At 38.9% G+C, this 19,022-nt stretch overlaps 2 protein-coding genes across 3 annotated transcripts in view; one reads left to right on the top strand and one right to left on the bottom strand.

The window, feature by feature from the left end:
• The first annotated feature begins 8,113 nt into the window (after positions 1–8,113).
• LOC121386366 overlaps positions 8,114–19,022 on the top strand; it is a 12,991-nt gene continuing 2,082 nt past the window's right edge. Inside the window, exons 1-6 of one of the 2 annotated variants that reach the window (XM_041517250.1) lie at positions 8,114–8,203; positions 8,890–9,036; positions 10,275–10,376; positions 11,665–11,797; positions 12,242–12,330; positions 14,850–14,962. In XM_041517250.1, coding sequence (XP_041373184.1) covers positions 8,132–8,203; positions 8,890–9,036; positions 10,275–10,376; positions 11,665–11,797; positions 12,242–12,330 — 543 coding nt within the window. In that variant the 5' untranslated portion in view covers positions 8,114–8,131 and the 3' untranslated portion in view covers positions 14,850–14,962. Of the gene's footprint in view, positions 8,204–8,889; positions 9,037–10,274; positions 10,377–11,664; positions 11,798–12,241; positions 12,331–14,849; positions 14,963–19,022 lie in introns of those variants that run through there. The other variant, XM_041517249.1, reaches the window with a different exon arrangement.
• The window catches only part of LOC121386374, a 12,050-nt gene continuing 8,908 nt past the window's right edge, over positions 15,881–19,022 (bottom strand). Inside the window, exon 4 of the mRNA XM_041517259.1 lies at positions 15,881–15,919. Within this exon, the coding sequence (XP_041373193.1) occupies positions 15,908–15,919 (12 nt within the window). The 3' untranslated portion in view covers positions 15,881–15,907. The remainder of the gene's footprint in view (positions 15,920–19,022) is intronic.

The raw sequence follows: 19,022 nt of genomic DNA, 5'->3' as shown, positions 1-19,022 counted from the left end.
TGACTTAAAACAAGACAGTAGTGACCAGGTTTTTGTTAATTTCGGAAAACGATTATTTAAAAGTGTTTTTTAAAAGCAAATGCATTTATTGAAAATATGCGTTTCACCATCTCCGCTCCATGTCGCCGGTAAAACTCAATGTGCGACTGTAAAACCAGATTTAACGTCCGCAAACAGTCAAATACAACATAAAGTAACAGGCAAAAGAAACTTGTCACTTTTAAAATAAGTTTATCTGAATTAAAGATACTGTAATAAGTTTGAAAGTAATGAGAAAACATTCGCCAAAACATATCCTGTGTTTACAAAAAGTCACTGTTTCCGGATTTAGTGAATTTCGTGCAATTATGAAATTTGTTTGAAAAAACTGCATAATTTGAATTTGTTAAAAATGCTCCTGCATGATTGTTGCATAAATGCCGGTGTGGGACAAAGCAAGGAAGCAGTATCAAAAAGAACATCAGAGAGATGCCGAGACTTACCCAAGCAGAACTCAACAGAGCTATCGGTATGGCCGATATGGGGCCCCTCAACGGCAGATTGCAAGAACCTTCAACTGCAGTCAAGCCGCCATCAGCAACTTGTTGAGCCGTTATCAGCAGACAGGCCAGGCACAAGACCGTGCAAGATCGGGAAGACCAAGAGTCACAACACCAGCTGAAGACCGCTACATCCGGACAATACACCTGCGGAACCGATTCTTGACGGCGATGTCAGCGGCAGCGACGGCACTGGGACACCCCATCAGCAGACGAACAGTCTTACGACGACTCCGCAGAGCTGGTATCAGAGCTTTCCGCTCCTTCCGTGGAATGGCCTTGACCCCTCTACACCGTGAACGCAGATTACAATGAGCACGAACTGTACGTCGGCGGCAGCGGCGTGATTGGGAGAGGGTGCTGTTCACGGATGAAAGTCGCTTCAGCATGTTCTGAAATGATGGCCGAGTTCGTGTTTATCGACGTAGGGGAGAGCGACTGGCGCCAAACTGCATCCAAGATGTGCACCCTTTTGGTGGAGGCGGCGTCATGGTATGGGGCGGTATTTGCGGTCAACGGACAACAAGGCTTCTCATCATCCGTGGAAATATGACTGGTCAAAGATACAGGGATGAAGTGTTGCGACCTGTTGTAGTGCCATTCTTGCGTCAACAGCCTAGGGGTACCCTTTTGCAGCATGGCAATGCACGACCTCATACAGCCAGACTTGTTCAGGACTATCTCAACAACGTTAACGTCAACGTATTGCCTTGGTCATCATATTCTCCAGACATGAATCCCATAGAGCATCTCTGGGATCTTCTTGATCGACTGCTGAGACAACGCGTACCTCCCCCAGCAAATCGACAGCTTGAACAGGTTTTGTTGGATGTTTGGCGAAGAATTCCTGCTGATGTCATCCGGCGACTGACGACATCCATGATGAGACATGTTTTGGCGTGTATTGATGCAAGGGGTGGTCACACACGCTACTGAGGACATGTCTTGTCCCATGATTTGACTTTAGAAGCACCTTTTGAAGGGACTCTGATTGTGGAATTTTTAATTTTGACCCCATGTCTCTTTCGCTCGGCCTTATGGCAAGTGCACTGTCGATATGGCAATGTTGTTTTGTAAAGACATTGGAAAATGATTCCTTTCAGTAAAATAATCATCATATAGATCACATCTGTCTTGGTTTTTCTTTATGGACCTACTGAACAAGGTGATAAGTTGTTTTTGCCTGTTAGTTTAGTTATCCCCTAATTTTCATATTTCTATGGTGATTTATACCTTTCCTCTCTAGGTTATCGAAACAACAAGCAGCAGTCATTATAAACTGAATACTGTTCTTTGTAATATTGTCTGGCACAAAGCACCACTGAAATACCTTTATTTTCATAGTCAGCATAAACCAATACAAATCAGACGTATTTCGGAACACAATTAAAGAAATAAAATAAAATATGAGAACAGGATAACAGAGTTTAAACGTACCTTCAAGTTTGTCCGTTGGTCGTATTTTGATACAGAATTACTCACTCTCCCCTGCCCCTTTTTATTGCATAGATGATGGCAACATTTGGTAAAGGTGTTACTAATTGTTAATGAAATTTTGACACGAAACTGTGATCTGTAAAGGTGTTACTAATTGTTAATGAACTTTTGACACGAAACTGTGATCTGTTATTTCTGTTTTGACAGTCACGAGTTTCCAAATTATAAAAACCGGATCTATGGGACCTACCATCTGCAACATTTGCAGAGTGTCAGATTGTCGCTCTTAACAAAAACGCGGACGCACGTAATTTGAACGTAAATTGATTGATGGAAGTGGGCAGGAAATATACCTTTATTATGTGATAGGGGCGGGGTGTAGATTATTGGAAGTACACTTGTCTGAGGTGACATGGGTCACTGGATCGATCGACATCAATGGAATGGAGTAATTTAACCCATCTTAGTTAGTATCATATGGGTATTTAAGAGGGGTTGACATACCCAACTACTCCCTTCCAGAAGACAAATACTTTATTAATATCTCACCTTATGTACATCACACATTTACAAAATAAAACAAACATAAAGGTACGTAAGCCATTCCTTATGGAATTATGACAGACAGTATAGTTAAATAATACAAGTATAGTTATGTGCAATTAAAACAAAAATTATAATAACACATAGCTACCAATCCAGAATGCCAATCAAGTTCTTTCGCACACTTCATATATCACAAACTTGGTACTCAAACTCAAAATTTTGAGATCTGGCTCATGGACTATTTTAATGTGTCGATCAACAAGAAGGAAGGAAGGAAATGTTTTATTTAACGACGCACTCAGCATATTTTATTTACGGTTGTATGGCGGTAGACATATGGTTAAGGACCACACAGATATTGAGAGGGAAGACCCATTGTCGCCACTTCATGGGCTACTCTTTTTGACTAGCAGCAAGGGATCTTTTAGATGCACCATCCCACAAAGAGGAGCATACATACCACGGCCTTTGTTACACCAGCTGTGGAGCACTGGCTGTAAAAAAGAAATAGCCCAATGAGTCCACCGACGGGAATCGACCCTAGACCGACCGCATATCAAGCGAACGCTTTGCCACTGGGCTACGTTCCGCCCCATGCCGATCAAGAATTGGTGTCAAAATAATCATGTGTTTAAAGCGAATACTTTTAAAATAGTTTAAAATATGTCTTTTAAATGTTTCTTTCGTTCTGTTATTGTGTCATACTTCACAAAAAAATATATATATATGTGTGTGTGTGTGTGTGTTTGTGTCTGTGTGTGGGTGTGCGTGTGCGTGTGCGTGTGCGTGTGCATGTGCATGTGTAAGTGTATGTGTATGTGTATGTGTATGTGTATGTGTATATGTGTATGTATATAATGTATTAATAAGCCTGGGCCGTTAAATACACCCTAGCCAAATCCATATCTAATGTAGGTAATTGCAAGTGCTTTTATACTTATTATATTGTTCTTATTTAAAAATAATTTTAAATATTTTTTTGTAAAATTAAATTACAGTTTACTTGCATTTTCTTACTTAGAATATCAATATATCTTTAAACCCTAGTTTTTAAACACTAAGGAGTATTGTTCACTATTAGAGCCGTTTATGATCGCTGAAATCAAACATTACTTATATTTTATTCTTTAGTTTATCAATTTCCGTACAAGCGAAGTGTTTCTGGTCATCCTGGTGTTTCTAATACCACAAATATTTTTTAAAATGCACGTGCGTCTGGTAAGTAACTGTTATGTAGTCAAGTTTTTAGTCTATGGTTAACGGTATTTCAACGTCACAGACTCTTTGTTACACTCTGTTGTATTCAAATTTGTTACAGGTTTGTAAACTGCCCACATTTTTTAAGGGAAGGAAGGAAGGAAATGTTTTATTTAAGGACGCACTCAACATATTTTATTTACGGTTATATGGTGTCAGACATATGGTTAAGGACCACACAAATATTGCCACTTTATGCGCTACCCTTTTCCATTAGCAGCATGGGATCTTTTATAGACAGGATAGCACATACCACGGCCTTTGATGTACCAGTCGTGGAGAACTGGCTGGAGCGAGAATTTTTACGGGTTGAAACTAGGGTCTAGGTGAAAAGTATATCTTAGTGTTTAAAAACTAGGGGCAATCCCTTTAACCGATGCATGCTTGGGCATCATTGTATTTTGTAGTTTGTATCAATATTGATTTTTGTCCAAAATAATTTTGCATGAATGAATTTATTATTTCTTCCAACGGTGGTTTGTTTTAAATAAAATAGTTATGTCAAATATATATTTATCTGCTTTTCTGTCCTTTTAATTGATTGATTCATTTCATTCACTGTTTATTATTATTATTATCATCATCATCATCATCATCATCATCATCATTATCATTATTATTATTATTATTATATATATATATATATATATATATATATATATATATATATATATATAGATTTTTTTTTTTTTTTTATTTTTTTTTTTTTTTTTATTTTTTTTTTTTTTTTTTGGGACGGGAATATTTTGTTCTAACATCCTGAACTGGAAATGTGTTATCGGCACGTAGTCGCCAAAAGTTAGATAAAGAGCTGATAGCGGGAGTATATGACCGTGGTGTAATAATTCGTAATGGATTTTAACACGTTAGCCACATGTTGCTACGATTTGTTTCAATAAATAGGCAAGGAGTCTGTGGTTTGCTGTATCAAACTACCAGTATATCTGAATCATCAACAACGTAAGTATCGAATTGTGATATTTGATGTGTTAATCTCTCTCTCTCTCTCTCTCTCTCTCTCTCTCTCTCTCTCTCTCTCTCTCTCTCTCTCTCTCTCTCTCTCTCTCTCTCTCTCTCTCTCTCTCTCTCTCTCTCCTTTTCTCCTTTCATTTTCTTTACTGTTCAGAAAGGGACAATAGGAGAAGGACTTGAGTGTCCGGTCCCTGCCTTGCAACTTGTGGGCCTCTTTTTTCCGTTGACACATTTTAAAATTACGTGGCTAGATTAACCCCACAAAGTAAACATAGATCATAGCTTTGTACCACATTTGATCACGTTTCTGCAAACATAGCATGTGTGTATGGAAGTTTTTCGACTTCTAATAACGAGATTCTGATCACCAGCGTAACAGCCAAAGACCGTTTCCGATCGCCAACGTAACAACAAACGGCCGTTTCCGATCTCCGATATAACAACCAACGACCGTTTCCAAGCGTCGACGTAACACTCAACTATCGTTTTCTATCTCCGACGTAACAACCAACGACCGTTTCCGATCAACAGCGAGTTCTCGTGGTCATTTGCGTTAGAAATCAAGGGAAACTTTTAAAGCCTTCAATTCAAGCAGTAAGCACCTTCTAGCGAAATGATAAATGTAATGGTATTTAGCGTCAAACATAGAGTTATTGTTGTATTAGAGCGGGAATATTTGCATACCTGGTTGTAGGTAGCAATTCTGTGTTTTCGCTACAGAATTAACTCTGGCTGGAAGAGCTATCATAACCGTCCAAACGTCCGTCTAGCTCTCGAACGGAAGAGTACTCGGTCTAAAGTTCTCCCCAGTAGTTTTCTCCGATTTAGTATTACATTCATCGCTAAAGGTTGTATATGTGTGTTTGGGGATATTTCAAAATCCCAAACCCATTAAATAAATAAATACAAAGCGCACCGCTTGTCAATCAGTGTATACTTTGTGAAAGAATTGTGAGGTTTGGACATTTTATTCATTGGGTTTTGTTTCTGTTTTCAGGGGCGGATCCAAGGGAGGGGACCAGGGGGACCCGTCCCTCCCCTAAAACTAAAAGTGCCCCTTCTTTAACAATTTATTTAAAATATTCATTGAAGTGCCGTTTTCAGTGAGTTGCTACATGTGGCCTTTTGCCCTTAGCCCCCTCCCTAAAATGCTTCCTGGGCCCGCCCTTGATTTTATAGAACTAAAATGAAGAAACAAAATACAGTACTGTACTACGTAGATTAAGCACATAATCGCAACTAAGAGTGAACTATCCGGCAATTCCGAATATTTGTTTGTTTTATTCCTATTTCCTTGTGTATTTAACATACACTTGACTGAGCTAGATTCTGTCTTCAATATTTGAAACCAGCCTCGGTGGCGTCGTGGTAGTCCATCGGTCTACAGGCTGGTAGGTACTGGGTTCGGATCCCAGTCGAGGCATGGGATTTTTAATCCAGATACCGACTCCAAACCCTGAGTGAGTGCTCCGCAAGGCTCAATGGGTAGGTGTAAACCACTTGCACTGACCAGTGATCCATAACTGTTTCAACAAAGGCCACGGTTTGTGCTATCCTGCCTGTGGGAAGTGCAAATAAAAGATCTCTTGCTGCTAATCGGAAGAGCAGCCCATGTAGTGGCGACAGCGGGTTTCCTCTCAAAATATGTGTGGTCCTTAACCATATGTCTGTCGCCATATAACCGTAAATAAAACGTGTAGAGTGCGTCGTTAAATAAAACATTTTTTAAAAATTGTTTTCAATATTTGAAATGTTAATCGTTCAATGCACTGATGGAATGAAGAAACGCTTAATTGTGTAAGATAATTTAGTGGATATATATACATATACATTGGGACCGATTTGTTTGCCCGGTGTTCAGTTTAGAGGGGTTTCCGTTTTAGAGGGGTACAATTTAGTGCCAAAAGTGGCTTAAATCACGGGACCGTGGAAAACGTCCCATTTTGAGGGGATTCCTATTTAGAGGGGGTCCGGTGTTGAGGGGTTTCATTGTGTGTGTGTGTGTATATATATATATATAGTCTTGTTATGTAAGGCAGTAGATATACTTTCCAACCTATTCATTAAGGGTGTCACCGATGCATCGATGCATCAGAGTACTGCTGTCGATACAACATACGATATCCTTGCTTGTGTATCGATTCATATCTTGATTCATTATTATTATTATTATTATTATTATTATTATTATGATTATACGAGCTTGTGTGTCGTACTGATTTTACGAAACGAGTGTCATTTTACATGAATCCTGATACGAGTTTCGTAAAATCAGTACGATTCACACGCGAGTGTAATAATTTCTTTATTATCCACATTATCCAAAACATTATTGTCATGAATAACAAGCTCGGCCCATGTCAAAACGTTTGAAATGTAACTAAAGAGAGACGACAAAACAATGTTATTTTCCGAAATGACGTCATTATCATAAGCGTTTTCAAAATTACGTCAATCGTTGTGCACGTCAAATCATTATGTCACACGTGGGTCATACTGGTTATATTTTCCTAAGTGTCTTGACCTATGTGGACAATATATATATATATATATATATAATGTATATAATATATATATATATATATATATATATATATATATATATATATATATATATATATATTCAAAAATGCACGTTGATTGTAATGATTAATGGGTAAATATTTGACAAACTCATGTTGAAGGTAATAGTCCCTTGGTCATATTTGACATGCTAATTTCGGAGACACCGACACAGTAATAAAATAATTGATTTTGAACATGATGACTCATTTGTCAAATGTATGATATATGTATGTACTTTACTGATCTAGTGAATAAATAGTTGACATAATTGCGTTGACTTCCTGGCTTGAACCAGTGGTCAAATGTACGATACTTATGTTGGAGGTAAATGACCCAATAGCTCATCTTCGTTTGACATGCATGTGTTCAGGCTATAAATCTGATATGCTTATCTTTCTAATGTTGAATAACTAATGCTGATGGAAATGATCCAAAGGCTAAATAGTTGATATTATCAAGGAATCTACATAAAATAATAAAAATGTACCTCCCAAAAAAATACAAAAAACAAAGAAACAAAGAAACAAAAAACATAATAAAAACATAATTAAAAAAAGGTTAGCAGGTCAGGTCATAGGGTTTAACGTGCACATTCAGAGCAAGCTGTTGTAGCGCACGCCTGTCACGGGCGCAGGCCTCGGTCCATGCTGACTCCTCCGTCCAGGACAACACCATTAAATATGTTTTGTATCATTTGTCACCTGCCTTCATACACTACCGACTTACGACTGGTGCGCTCAGATTAACAACTTTTTATTTTTTATTTTATTTATCTGTATTTTGTTTGTTTGTTGTAGATCTTTTGAAACCTGATCATGAAGTGGCTAGGTGTGTTTTGTCTGCTAGTCATTGTGAATGCTGGGACATCGGCATCAGATGATACGGAAGTATGTCGTATTTTGCGCAAATTTTACGCACGCACGCACGCACATACACAAAGACGAACGCGCGTATGCATATTCACACACTCACACACCAACCCCACATACACACGTGCGCGCACACGCACACGCACACACACAGAGGAACACACGTGCATAGTTTATGGCATACACAAAACACACATGCATTCATTACAGATATGCAAACCGGCAAAGAGCAAGATAATGAATGTAGGCCCGGACCTGTACACACACATACACCTAAAAAATTCAAACTACAAAACAAGAACAAAAAACACACAAAAAACCACAAAAAGAACCGAAAAGCTTCAAAACATCCAGATAAATGAATGTTATATGCTGTAGAGAGAGAGAGAGAGAGAGAGAGAGAGAGAGAGAGAGAGAGAGAGAGAGAGAGAGAGAGAGAGAGAGAGAGAGAGAGAGAGAGAGAGAGAGAGAGAGAGAGGTGGACAGTGAGAAAGACAGACAGACAAATAGACATATATGGAAATTGAAGAGCACATTGGCATGCAACTGCATACACGCAATGATAATTTTAAAAACCCTATTAATAATAAACTAATAAATCAAAGCAGAAATATATATATACACACACACACACACTGATGTGGTCGTTTCTGTAATATCACTGGCAGTTCAACCTATGTTAATATGTATGATTTCTCAATCAGTGGCATTTCATAACAACCAACAACAACGGGGACAGGCTTCGAGCATCTGTAGGACTCAACCGACGAAATATGATACTCATACCAGACCCTGTGACTCGTCCAGAAAGGTGCGTCAAGCGAACCGTCAACCAGCACGACTTTGAAAACGTAAGTACTGTCCATAAAATTGAAAATTGAAAACACTGTTTATGTTGACCACCCGCTTGAATAAGTATGAAACTCGAGACATGTTTTATACTCCCGACTGAAGGAAAGAAGGAAATGCTTTATTTAACGACGCATTCAACACATTTTATTTACGGTTATATGGTTATGGATCACACAGATATTGAGAAAGGAAACCTGTTGTCGCCACTTCATGGGCTACTCTTTTCGATTAGCAGTAAGGGATTGTTTAATATGCACCATCCTACATACAGGATATTACATACCACGGCCTTTGTTACACCATTTGTGGATCACTGGCTGGAACGAGAAATTGCCCAATGCACCGACGGGAATCGATCCTGGAGCAGGCGAATGCTGTACCACTGAGCTACTCCCGCCACGACGTGTTTTTAAAGTGACACACGACTGCTGTGGTGGCAGTACTCATTACGGTACCAAAATTGTGGCAGGATATACTCACCTTTCGCGAACACTTGATATCATCACTGTTATGACAATGATTCATGAGTGCATGTCATCACAACTTTACTTATTCTAATCATCTTTGTGGTAAGGCGCACGCCTGCTGCACGGTCGGTATGGGGTCTATCCCCATCGGTGGGTCCCTTGGGTTATTTCTCATTCCAGTCAGTGCACCACGACTGCTACATCAAAAGCTGTGGTATGCGTCATCCTGTCTATGGAATGATGTATATAAAACATCCCTTACTACTAAGGGAAAAAGATGTAGCAGGTTTCCTCTCTAGGATGTTTTGTCAAAATTACCAAATGTTTAACATCCAATAGCCGACGATTAATAATAAATGTTCTCTAGTGGTGTCGTTAAACAAAACAAACCAACTGTCTGGTGCTAGTTTTGATTTAGAATAGTAGTCTCAGAGTGGCAGTCCTCTTTTTTTAGACGAGACACTAGATGGAAATTCTTTATCATTATATATATATATATATATATATATATATATATATATAATTATATATATATATATATATATATATATATTGAAAAACAGATAGTCCACATCCACTAATGTTGATAAGCTCATTGGGTTATGACAGTGTCCAATTTGGCATTACGTATTGGCTGAACCGTCTCTAGACTATGATTTGGTATATGTATTCAGATTTCAAGTGGTTTGTTGCCAACCTCACCAAGATAACAGATTAGGCAAAAGTTGAAATTGGATTAATTTCACGACCCTTTTAATTCTGTTTTTCAGCGATTGGTTGCCATGAAGGACCCAGTAAAACGCGAGTGTTGGGTGAAGCCACTGGGAAAGAGAGAAACGTACGAAGATGTGAAGCGGATCATTGACAGTGGGGTAGTGTATTGTTTCATAAAACAGAGATCCACTACTCTTATAAATACTGTATCCTTTCCCGAGTCAAACATTCCACATACCCCACACACACACCACACACACACACCCAGAATGAGAGAGAGATGAGAGAGGTGAGACCGTACAGAGGCCCCCGAGAGAGACCCTAGGACCAAAGAACTGACCCCCTGAGGAGAGCCCGAGGAGAGAGAGAGAGAGACCCGAATGGAGAGAGCGAGCCAGAGAGAGGGAGCCCGGCGAGAGACCAGAGAGGATGGAGAGAGCAGAATGAGAGAATGAGGAGAGAGAGAGAGGAGAGAGAGAGGAGAAGAGAGGAGACGAGAGACCGAGAGAGAGAGAGAGAGAGAGAGAGAGATTCGAGAGCAGAGATACAAAACCCCTCCCCAAACAACCACAAATGTAATTATTGTGGTAATGCTCAAACGCACATTAGGTGATTACATTAGAAAATACCTTTGTTTCAATAAGTTTTGTATATCATCAACAACAAAAAATGGTGGCTTCTTAACTGATTATTTTATTTGTTATTTTGTGGGGAGGAGGGGATATCACAGAGGTGTAGCCTTTGCTTTACCAGTACCCTCAAAATGCTTGTTAATTTTCAGTTGCATACGAAATAAAAGTACAGAACCCATTGAGTGTGTGCTGATTTAAGCGTTATCTCCGAGTACTGTATCATAATATTCACTATCAATACTAAGGGAACAAGGTCCAGACGAAATTACATTAAGGCCGAGTCTCTCTGTTAAAACACACACACACACAAGAGAGAGAGAGAGAGAGAGAGAGAGAGAGAGAGAGAGAGAGAGAGAGAGAGAGAGAGAGAGAGAGAGAGAGAGGAGAGAGAGAGAGAGAGAGAGACAGACAGACAGACAGACAGACAGACAGACAGACACAGATACAAAACCCCTCCCCAAACAACCACAATGTAATTATTGTACTAATGCTCAAACGCACATTAGGTGATTACATTAGAAAATACCTTTGTTTCAATACGTTTTGAATATCATCAACAACAAAAAATGGTGGTTTCTTATCTGATTATTTTATTTGTTATTTTGTGGGGAGGAGGGGATATTTAAACTGACTTCGACGACAACCCAGGGGCGGGACGTACTGGTAAAGCGTTCACTTGATGCGCAGTCGGCCTACGATCGATCCCCGTCGGCGGACCCATTGGGCTATTTATTGTTCCAGCCAGTGCTCCACAACTGGTGAAACAAAGGCCGTGGTATGTACTATCCTGTCTTTTATTACTTTTGTTTTCAAGAATGACATGATCCAGCATTCGGAAGACTGGATAGTGTCTAAACGAGCGTTGGACAAGGACCAGGTTGAGAGAGAGGTTGGCAGTCTGTTGGCTGATTTCTGTTCTGACGCCGATGTCTACATGCTCAAACGAGGTACACTAACTATAACCATAACATCAGCGCACAGGTTAATCAATTAGGAACAGAGTGAGAAGGGGAGTGAGGTTTAGAGGTTGAAGAGAGATGTAGAAAAAGAGAGATTGAGAGAGAGAGAGAGAGAGAGAGAGAGAGAGAGAGAGAGAGAGAGAGAGAGAGAGAGAGAGAGAGAGAGAGAGAGAGAGAGAGAGAGAGAGAGATAGAGAGAGAGAGAGAATTAGAAAGATATAAAAAAGACAGAAAAAGATAAGAGGGAGACAGACCGATTGATAGAGAGGGGGGGGGGGGGGGAGATGGATTGTGCCTGAATGCCGACGTCTGTCCTTTTGTCGTGTTTTACATTATGTTTATTATTATTATTATTATTATTATTATTGTTTGGATTTTTACTCTTTTTTCAGAAATTTCTTTTTTCTAACTGTGTGTCGACTATATTTTCAGCTAACGCTGTTTTGGACAAAAAGAAGGTCAAAAATTTGTGTGTTGGTTTATGTGGGAGATGTAAAGTTATTCCAATGAAACAGCTATAAGTGAGTTATGCCCTTTGTTGAAATATAATCATTTCCACTCTATGATTTGTGTCCATTTTTGATCAAATACTCGTAAAATACATGAATATATCCGACACCAGATGTATAATTAAATGAATGTATGTGCTAATACCTATCCAATAATGTACTGAACACTTCAGTTACCTGTCATTCTCCATCAGCGTTTAGCTGTGAGCTTAATAATTAGTAAAATAGAAGGGTGTTTTTTTTTTTTTTTTTAATCGCACTGACCTTTTTCCTTTCATTCCTTTGAATTCCATCTCATTTCTTCCCGATCTGGCAACTCCTCTTATCTTTCAACTTCTTTCGCTGTCCATCTCCACATTCAAGTCCTTGCATTTCCAACCGCGACATGTGCTTGTCTCTTGTGGCTATCCGTGCCACACACCTGTCATTCCCCATCAGCTTTTAGCTGTGGGCTTAGTCTGAGAGTGTTAGTCTGAGAGTGTTCAGTAGTTACTTCTGGCATTATTAAGAGGCACTTGTAACTACCTACTATGTTCCCCTACTATCGGCGGTCGTTTATGCCGTGGGTCAGACCAGCTTTGTTAACGGCAGAGGACGAGTTGCCAGGTGGGTGCAGGGATAGTACACAGAGACTGCACCCTTGGGAGAAGTTAAGACAGGTAGGCGATGGTGTGGACAGCTCAGAAGACAGAGTTGGAGGAAACTGAGAGAAAGGGTCGAAACAGATTGAATTCGTGTGAGATAACGATAATGATAGGCAGATGATGATAGATGAGAAAGATGAATAAATATGTGAGCCAGCTTTGACGGGATTTGAACCACTGTCGTCAACTTAATTGCCCAGCAACTTATCTACTAGACCATGGAGTTCACTGAAATAGAAGTCTTTGTAGTGGACTTACCGTTCCTGGTTGTAGGTGGTAGAAAAGTGCAATCCCATCGCCTTACACTCCTCTAAGTCAAAAATACATTGAATGCCCAACTTGTAGATATTTGTATGACTCGAAAACTTGTTAGGCCCAAAAACATTTTTCACGGTCTAATAACTAACGTCCCAATTTCATACTGGCTCATCGATGACATCACGAAATCTACACCCCAGCACATTGTTTAATCAACTTTTAGGTTTGCATGGTGTTAAACAAAATAAACTTTCGAATGAACAAAATGTGTCCGTTGGTGGTGGTGGTGGATGTGGTGCTGGACGTGGTGGGGGATATATCAATAGGGTGATGGCTTTAATACAATATAAACGAACAGTCCATGTATTAAGGTCAAGGTGCTTTGTTTAAAAAAACTATCTGCTATTGGATGTCAAACATTTCGTAATAATGTAGTCTTCAGAGGAATTTTGTATGAACAGAACAGCACGCACCATGGTCTTTGGTATATCAGTCGCGGGGTACTGACTATGGGTCCGCTAGGGCTGTTCGACCCTAACACCTCAGGTGAACGGTCCATGTGAAATGAGTGAATGCCAAAATGAACATGCTATATTTATGACAATCATGTCGATAGGTATTAACAAAACATTTCATCTGCCATGATGTAGCGGGATGTAGCTCAGTGGTAGAGCGCTCGCCTGATGCGCGATCGATCTAGGATCGATTCCCGTCGGTTGGTCCATTGGGCTATTTCTCGTTCCAGCCAGTGCTCCACACCTAATGTAACAAAGGCGGTGGTATGGACTATCCTGTCTGTGAGATAGTGCATATAAAAGATCCCTTTCTGCTAATAGAAAAGAGTAGCCCATGGAGTGGCGACAGCGCGTTTTTTCTCTCAATATATGTATGGTTCTTAACCATATGCCCGACGCCATATAACCGTAATTAAAATGTGTTGAGTGCGTCGTTAAATAAAAGATTTCCTTCCTTTCTTCTGACATGGTCGTCTATTATTCGTTCCCTTACTACTCATTATGCATATTATTATTTAAAAATAGTCATAATCAAACTTCGTCGCAGCCGTTTTTTGGAGATGATGTTTTGATGTTAGTTCGATTGTTATTATATATATTTTTTGTGATTGCATAATATTCATAAAATCCCTAGAATGGAAACATGATTTTAGCATTACGATGACTATATTACTATAAAAACAACACCAAAAGACTTCAAAAATTCAACAGGTCTCGATGGTGTCATGGTTAAGCCATCGGAAACAAGGCTGGTAGGTACAGGGTTCGCAGCCTTGTACCGGCTCCCACCCTAAGCCAGTTTTAACGACTCAATGGGTAGGTGTAAGACAACTACACCCTCGTATCTATCACTAACCATTAACAACTAACCACTATCCCACTGTCCTGAACAGACAGCCCACATAGCTGAGGTGTGTGCCCAGGACAGCGTGCTTGAACCTTAATTGGATATAAGCACGAAGATAAGTTGAAACTAAAGTAAATGATAAAATTAAAAAAGTTGTCTTTTATACACGGGAAATGAAAACAGAACATAACAAAAAAGCTGTTGGATATATATGTATGTATATTATCTATATGATGAGGACTTCAATTATTGTGTTTTCTTTTTTAGGTTGTGGAGTAGCAGCCACGCTGTTCCTGGTTTCAGTAACACCACAGCAGAATAACCCAAGTTTTGTTTTAATTAATATTATTTTAAACAGCAATACATTCGGTATGACACGAGTTTGATTTTTGTTGTTTTTTGTTGTTTTTTAAATATATTTTTCATTATTTGTTTTGTTGCATTTGTGATATTTTAGGATATGTTATGATATATTTTACTAATCGATTGCTCTAATTAAAAATGTCCGTAATCAGATCACAACATACTGAATGACTTGTTTACCATCCACCTATATTCTGAGGGCGTTGTACATATATATGCACACACACATACACACACACACACACACACACACACACACATACACACACACGCACACACATACACACACACACACACATATATATATATTAAAGTATTAATGTATTTAAACGAAGACCTTGATCTGAAACACACCCATCCCAAACCAAAACCCAAACAAAAGCATTTACTATTTTAATAAAATTACCTTATGCTAGCCTGCCCCCCCCCCCCCCCCCCCTCTCTCTCTCTCTCTCTCTCTCTCTCTCTCTCTCTCTCTCTCTCTCTCTCTGCCTGTATGTCTGTCTCTCTGTGTCTGCCTGTCTGTCTGTCTCTCTCTCTCTCTCTCTCTCTCTCTCTCTCTCTCTCTCTCTCTCTCTGCCTGTCTGTCTCTCTGTGTCTGCCTGTTTGTCTGTCTGTCTGTCTGTCTCTCTCTCTCTCTCTCTCTCTCTCTCTCTCTCTCTCGTATTTTTTTTCTCTGTTAGTGTGTATGCCAATTACAAAACACAAGGAAATCTATCTTATTCCAATTAATAAGGCAGCAAGGGATATGTTATATGTACCCTCCATAGACATGACAGTACACATCAAGGCATTTGATATACCATTTGTGATGCACTAGCACTGGACGAACAAACACAAAAAGACAGTTTATGTTGATACTGCTTAAACATCTTTATTCTGCGCTTAGTGTTTAATAGAGTTGCTTACAGCTTATTGTTATGTATCTTCATCTGCAGCGAAGTACACAAAGCAGTGATGTTTTACTGCTGATGCTGAACAAATATGAGTAAAAATAATAATATTTACATGTGAATATATTAAAGGGACATTCCCGAGTTTGCTACCGTGTAAGATGTTTCCAAATAATAACATATTTCTATGATTAAACTTACATATTAAATATATTTTCTTGTTTAGAATATCAGTGTCTGTATATTCAATGTGTTTCTGGTCTTCTTAATATTTGTAACAAGCCCAGATTCGATTTTGTCTTCAAATAATTTCGTAGGTATGAAAAAATCTTTTTTAGGAAATAAAATGAAATTTAACCTACTACAAATATTAGAACGATCAGAAACACGTGTAATATACAGCCACTAATATTTTATGCAGAAAAAAATATATTTGATATGTAATTACAATCGTTAAAAAGTGTCTGTTAGTCAATAACATCTTAAAAATTGCAGCAAACTCAGGAATGGTCCCTTTAAAGGGGTCAGTCATCCGTATTTTATAGCTCTTGAAAATGGGACACTAAGTTTAGTTTAATCCTACAACCTCGGCAAACACATATGGATAAGGTTGATAAAAGAAAGAAGCTAAAGTCTGTGATGTTTAAACGGGGAAATGGCGTCTAAAAATAACTAGAGCTTGTCTCGATAACCATTACTTCTGAAACGAAGAATTAAAAAAAAATGTATTGGAGGGTATTACCAAAAATTGGATGTCCAGAACCATTTCATGTGTAGGAAAATGGATGTATGAATAATAATAATGTATGTACTTCTAATTTAAATTATCAAAAACGACCTTAATAGTAGTTTGTTTTTTTACATTAGGGTCTGTCGCTTTCATAACTAACAGAACCCAGTGTGTAACACAAATGCCATAACACACACACGCGTACGCGCGCACATATACTCGCAACATCCACTTGTTGATGAACAGCATTTTTGTTTTTTCTGCAATATCTTTTACGATCGTCACAGGCGAGTGTACAAGAAATTGTGAAGGGGGCGGGGGCGGGGGCGGGGGGGGGGGGGGGGGGGGGGAGGGCGATTCTAGACTGCAGAGAGCGAAGTTTTTAAGCGGTTCGTGTCATGTACCCCCCAGAAACTACATTGAAAAAAGTATTTGGAGCGATCCCACCCCAGCCAATCCCGGACAAGAAATCACAGAAATCATGAGACATAACTCCTGTGATGCTTTCGGTGATTATCTGCGCGGAAATCAACGGGTTATGTTAGTTCGTGGATTTCCAATACAAACTAAAATAGTCATAAGGATCCCAACTGTCGATGACCAAGGTATCATTAAACCGTTGCAAAGTTGATGGTAATTCAATACAATTACAATAAAAAGGATCTCATAATGGAAAGGGGCAGAGGACGTTAAGATGTACATTGGATTACCACAATTAATGATTTATAGTAGGTTAACTTCAGTGGCGGATCCAAAAAATCTAAGTAGGGGACCTCAGTGATATGTGGCCAAAGGGCACAAACGTTCCCCAAGGGTTCCTTCGGATTCTCCAACGTAAAAATTAAAAAGGAGCAAATTTTAAGTGGGGCGGGACCCTAGGGGGCCCATCTTTAAACCTGTTACTGAACTTGATTATAAAGTGATGTTAAAACCAGCCAAGTTGTAGACCAATATATAAGGACCACTATGAGTGTAAGTATAATAAACCGGGTGCATATTTAAGGGCACGAATGGTCCTTGAAACGTGTATCCAGATTAATAAAAACTATTTGCATTTTATGGAAAATGCTTGCTTTTTTGGCTAAAACAATCATGAGTTAACTCCCTTGAACAGTGACGAAATCTGTGCGAGTTTCCTCTGCGGATGTGTATAGTGTACGTGTTTGTGGGTTGGTAGGGGGAACACAAGCATATTTTTGGTTATTATTATTGTGTTATATTATAGTATAATAACGTCAAGGTTTCCGGCTAAAATTGGGGGAGGGGAACATATTCCACACTAACAGATACAACGTATCCTGCTTATAGAAAGTTTGTTTTGTTTCACGACACTGCTGGAGCACATTAATCATCGTCTATCGGATGTCAAACATATGGACATTTTGACACAGTCATAGAGATGAAACCCGCTACATTTTTGCATTAGTAGCAAGGGATATTTTATATGCACCATCCCACAGACAGGATAGCACATACATGGTCTTTGATATACCAGTCGTGATGCACTAGCTAGAGCGAGGAATAGCCTAATAGACGAGGGTCGATCTCAGACCGACGGCGCATCACCAAGCGAGCGTTTTCCTACTGGGGTACGTCCCGCCCTATCATGCTTATAGATTTAACCTTAAACAATGTGTTGCAAGTGATAACTTGGGTCAGTGCCCATATATAAATTGTAATGTTACTGACCACGTTAACAGCCTAACTACATTGGTGATCTTAGCGCTAAGATCGCTTCGTGGAACGAAGTCCAGGACCCAGTTTCACACAAACATCGTAAGCCTACTTTTGCACGTAAGCGTAAATCTACGACTAAACCACCATTCTTATAACTACTGATAGTAAAACTAATATAGTCTGAATATATATATACATTGCAATTTAGATTATCATTAAAGGGACATTCCTAAGTTTGCTTCAAGTTTTAAGATGTTATCGATTAACAGAGAGTTTTTAAATTTTAAAAACCCAAACTATTGTCGACTTTCTGAATGAAAACGGTTAACGGATAACGTACTACTACAATAACGAATCGATGTGTCTGGTCTCTTGCAGTTTGTTATAAGGGTACTTTAAAGGGACATTCCTGACTTTGCTGCAATTTTTAAGATGTTATCGACTAACAGAGACTTCTTAGCGATTGCATAAAATATTAGTGGCTGTATATTAAACGTGTTTCTGATTCTGTTCTAAGTTTTGCATCTAGGTTAAATTTCATTTTATTTCCTTCTTTTTTTTTTTTTGTCGTACGTACGAAATTATTTGAAGACAAAATCAATACCCAATTTTGGGCTTCTTACAAATATTACGACGACCCGGAAGTACACTGAATATACAGACATTGATATTGTAAACAAGAAAAGATATTAATTAGTAAGTTTAATCGTAGAAATATTTTATTAGTCGGAAACATCTTACAATGCAGCAAACTCAGGAATGTCCCTTTAAAAGTTC

Source organism: Gigantopelta aegis, chromosome 12 (genome assembly GCF_016097555.1).
Source record: "Gigantopelta aegis isolate Gae_Host chromosome 12, Gae_host_genome, whole genome shotgun sequence".
Lineage (NCBI taxonomy): Eukaryota > Metazoa > Mollusca > Gastropoda > Neomphalida > Peltospiridae > Gigantopelta > Gigantopelta aegis.
This window is presented reverse-complemented; position numbering and strand designations above follow the sequence as displayed.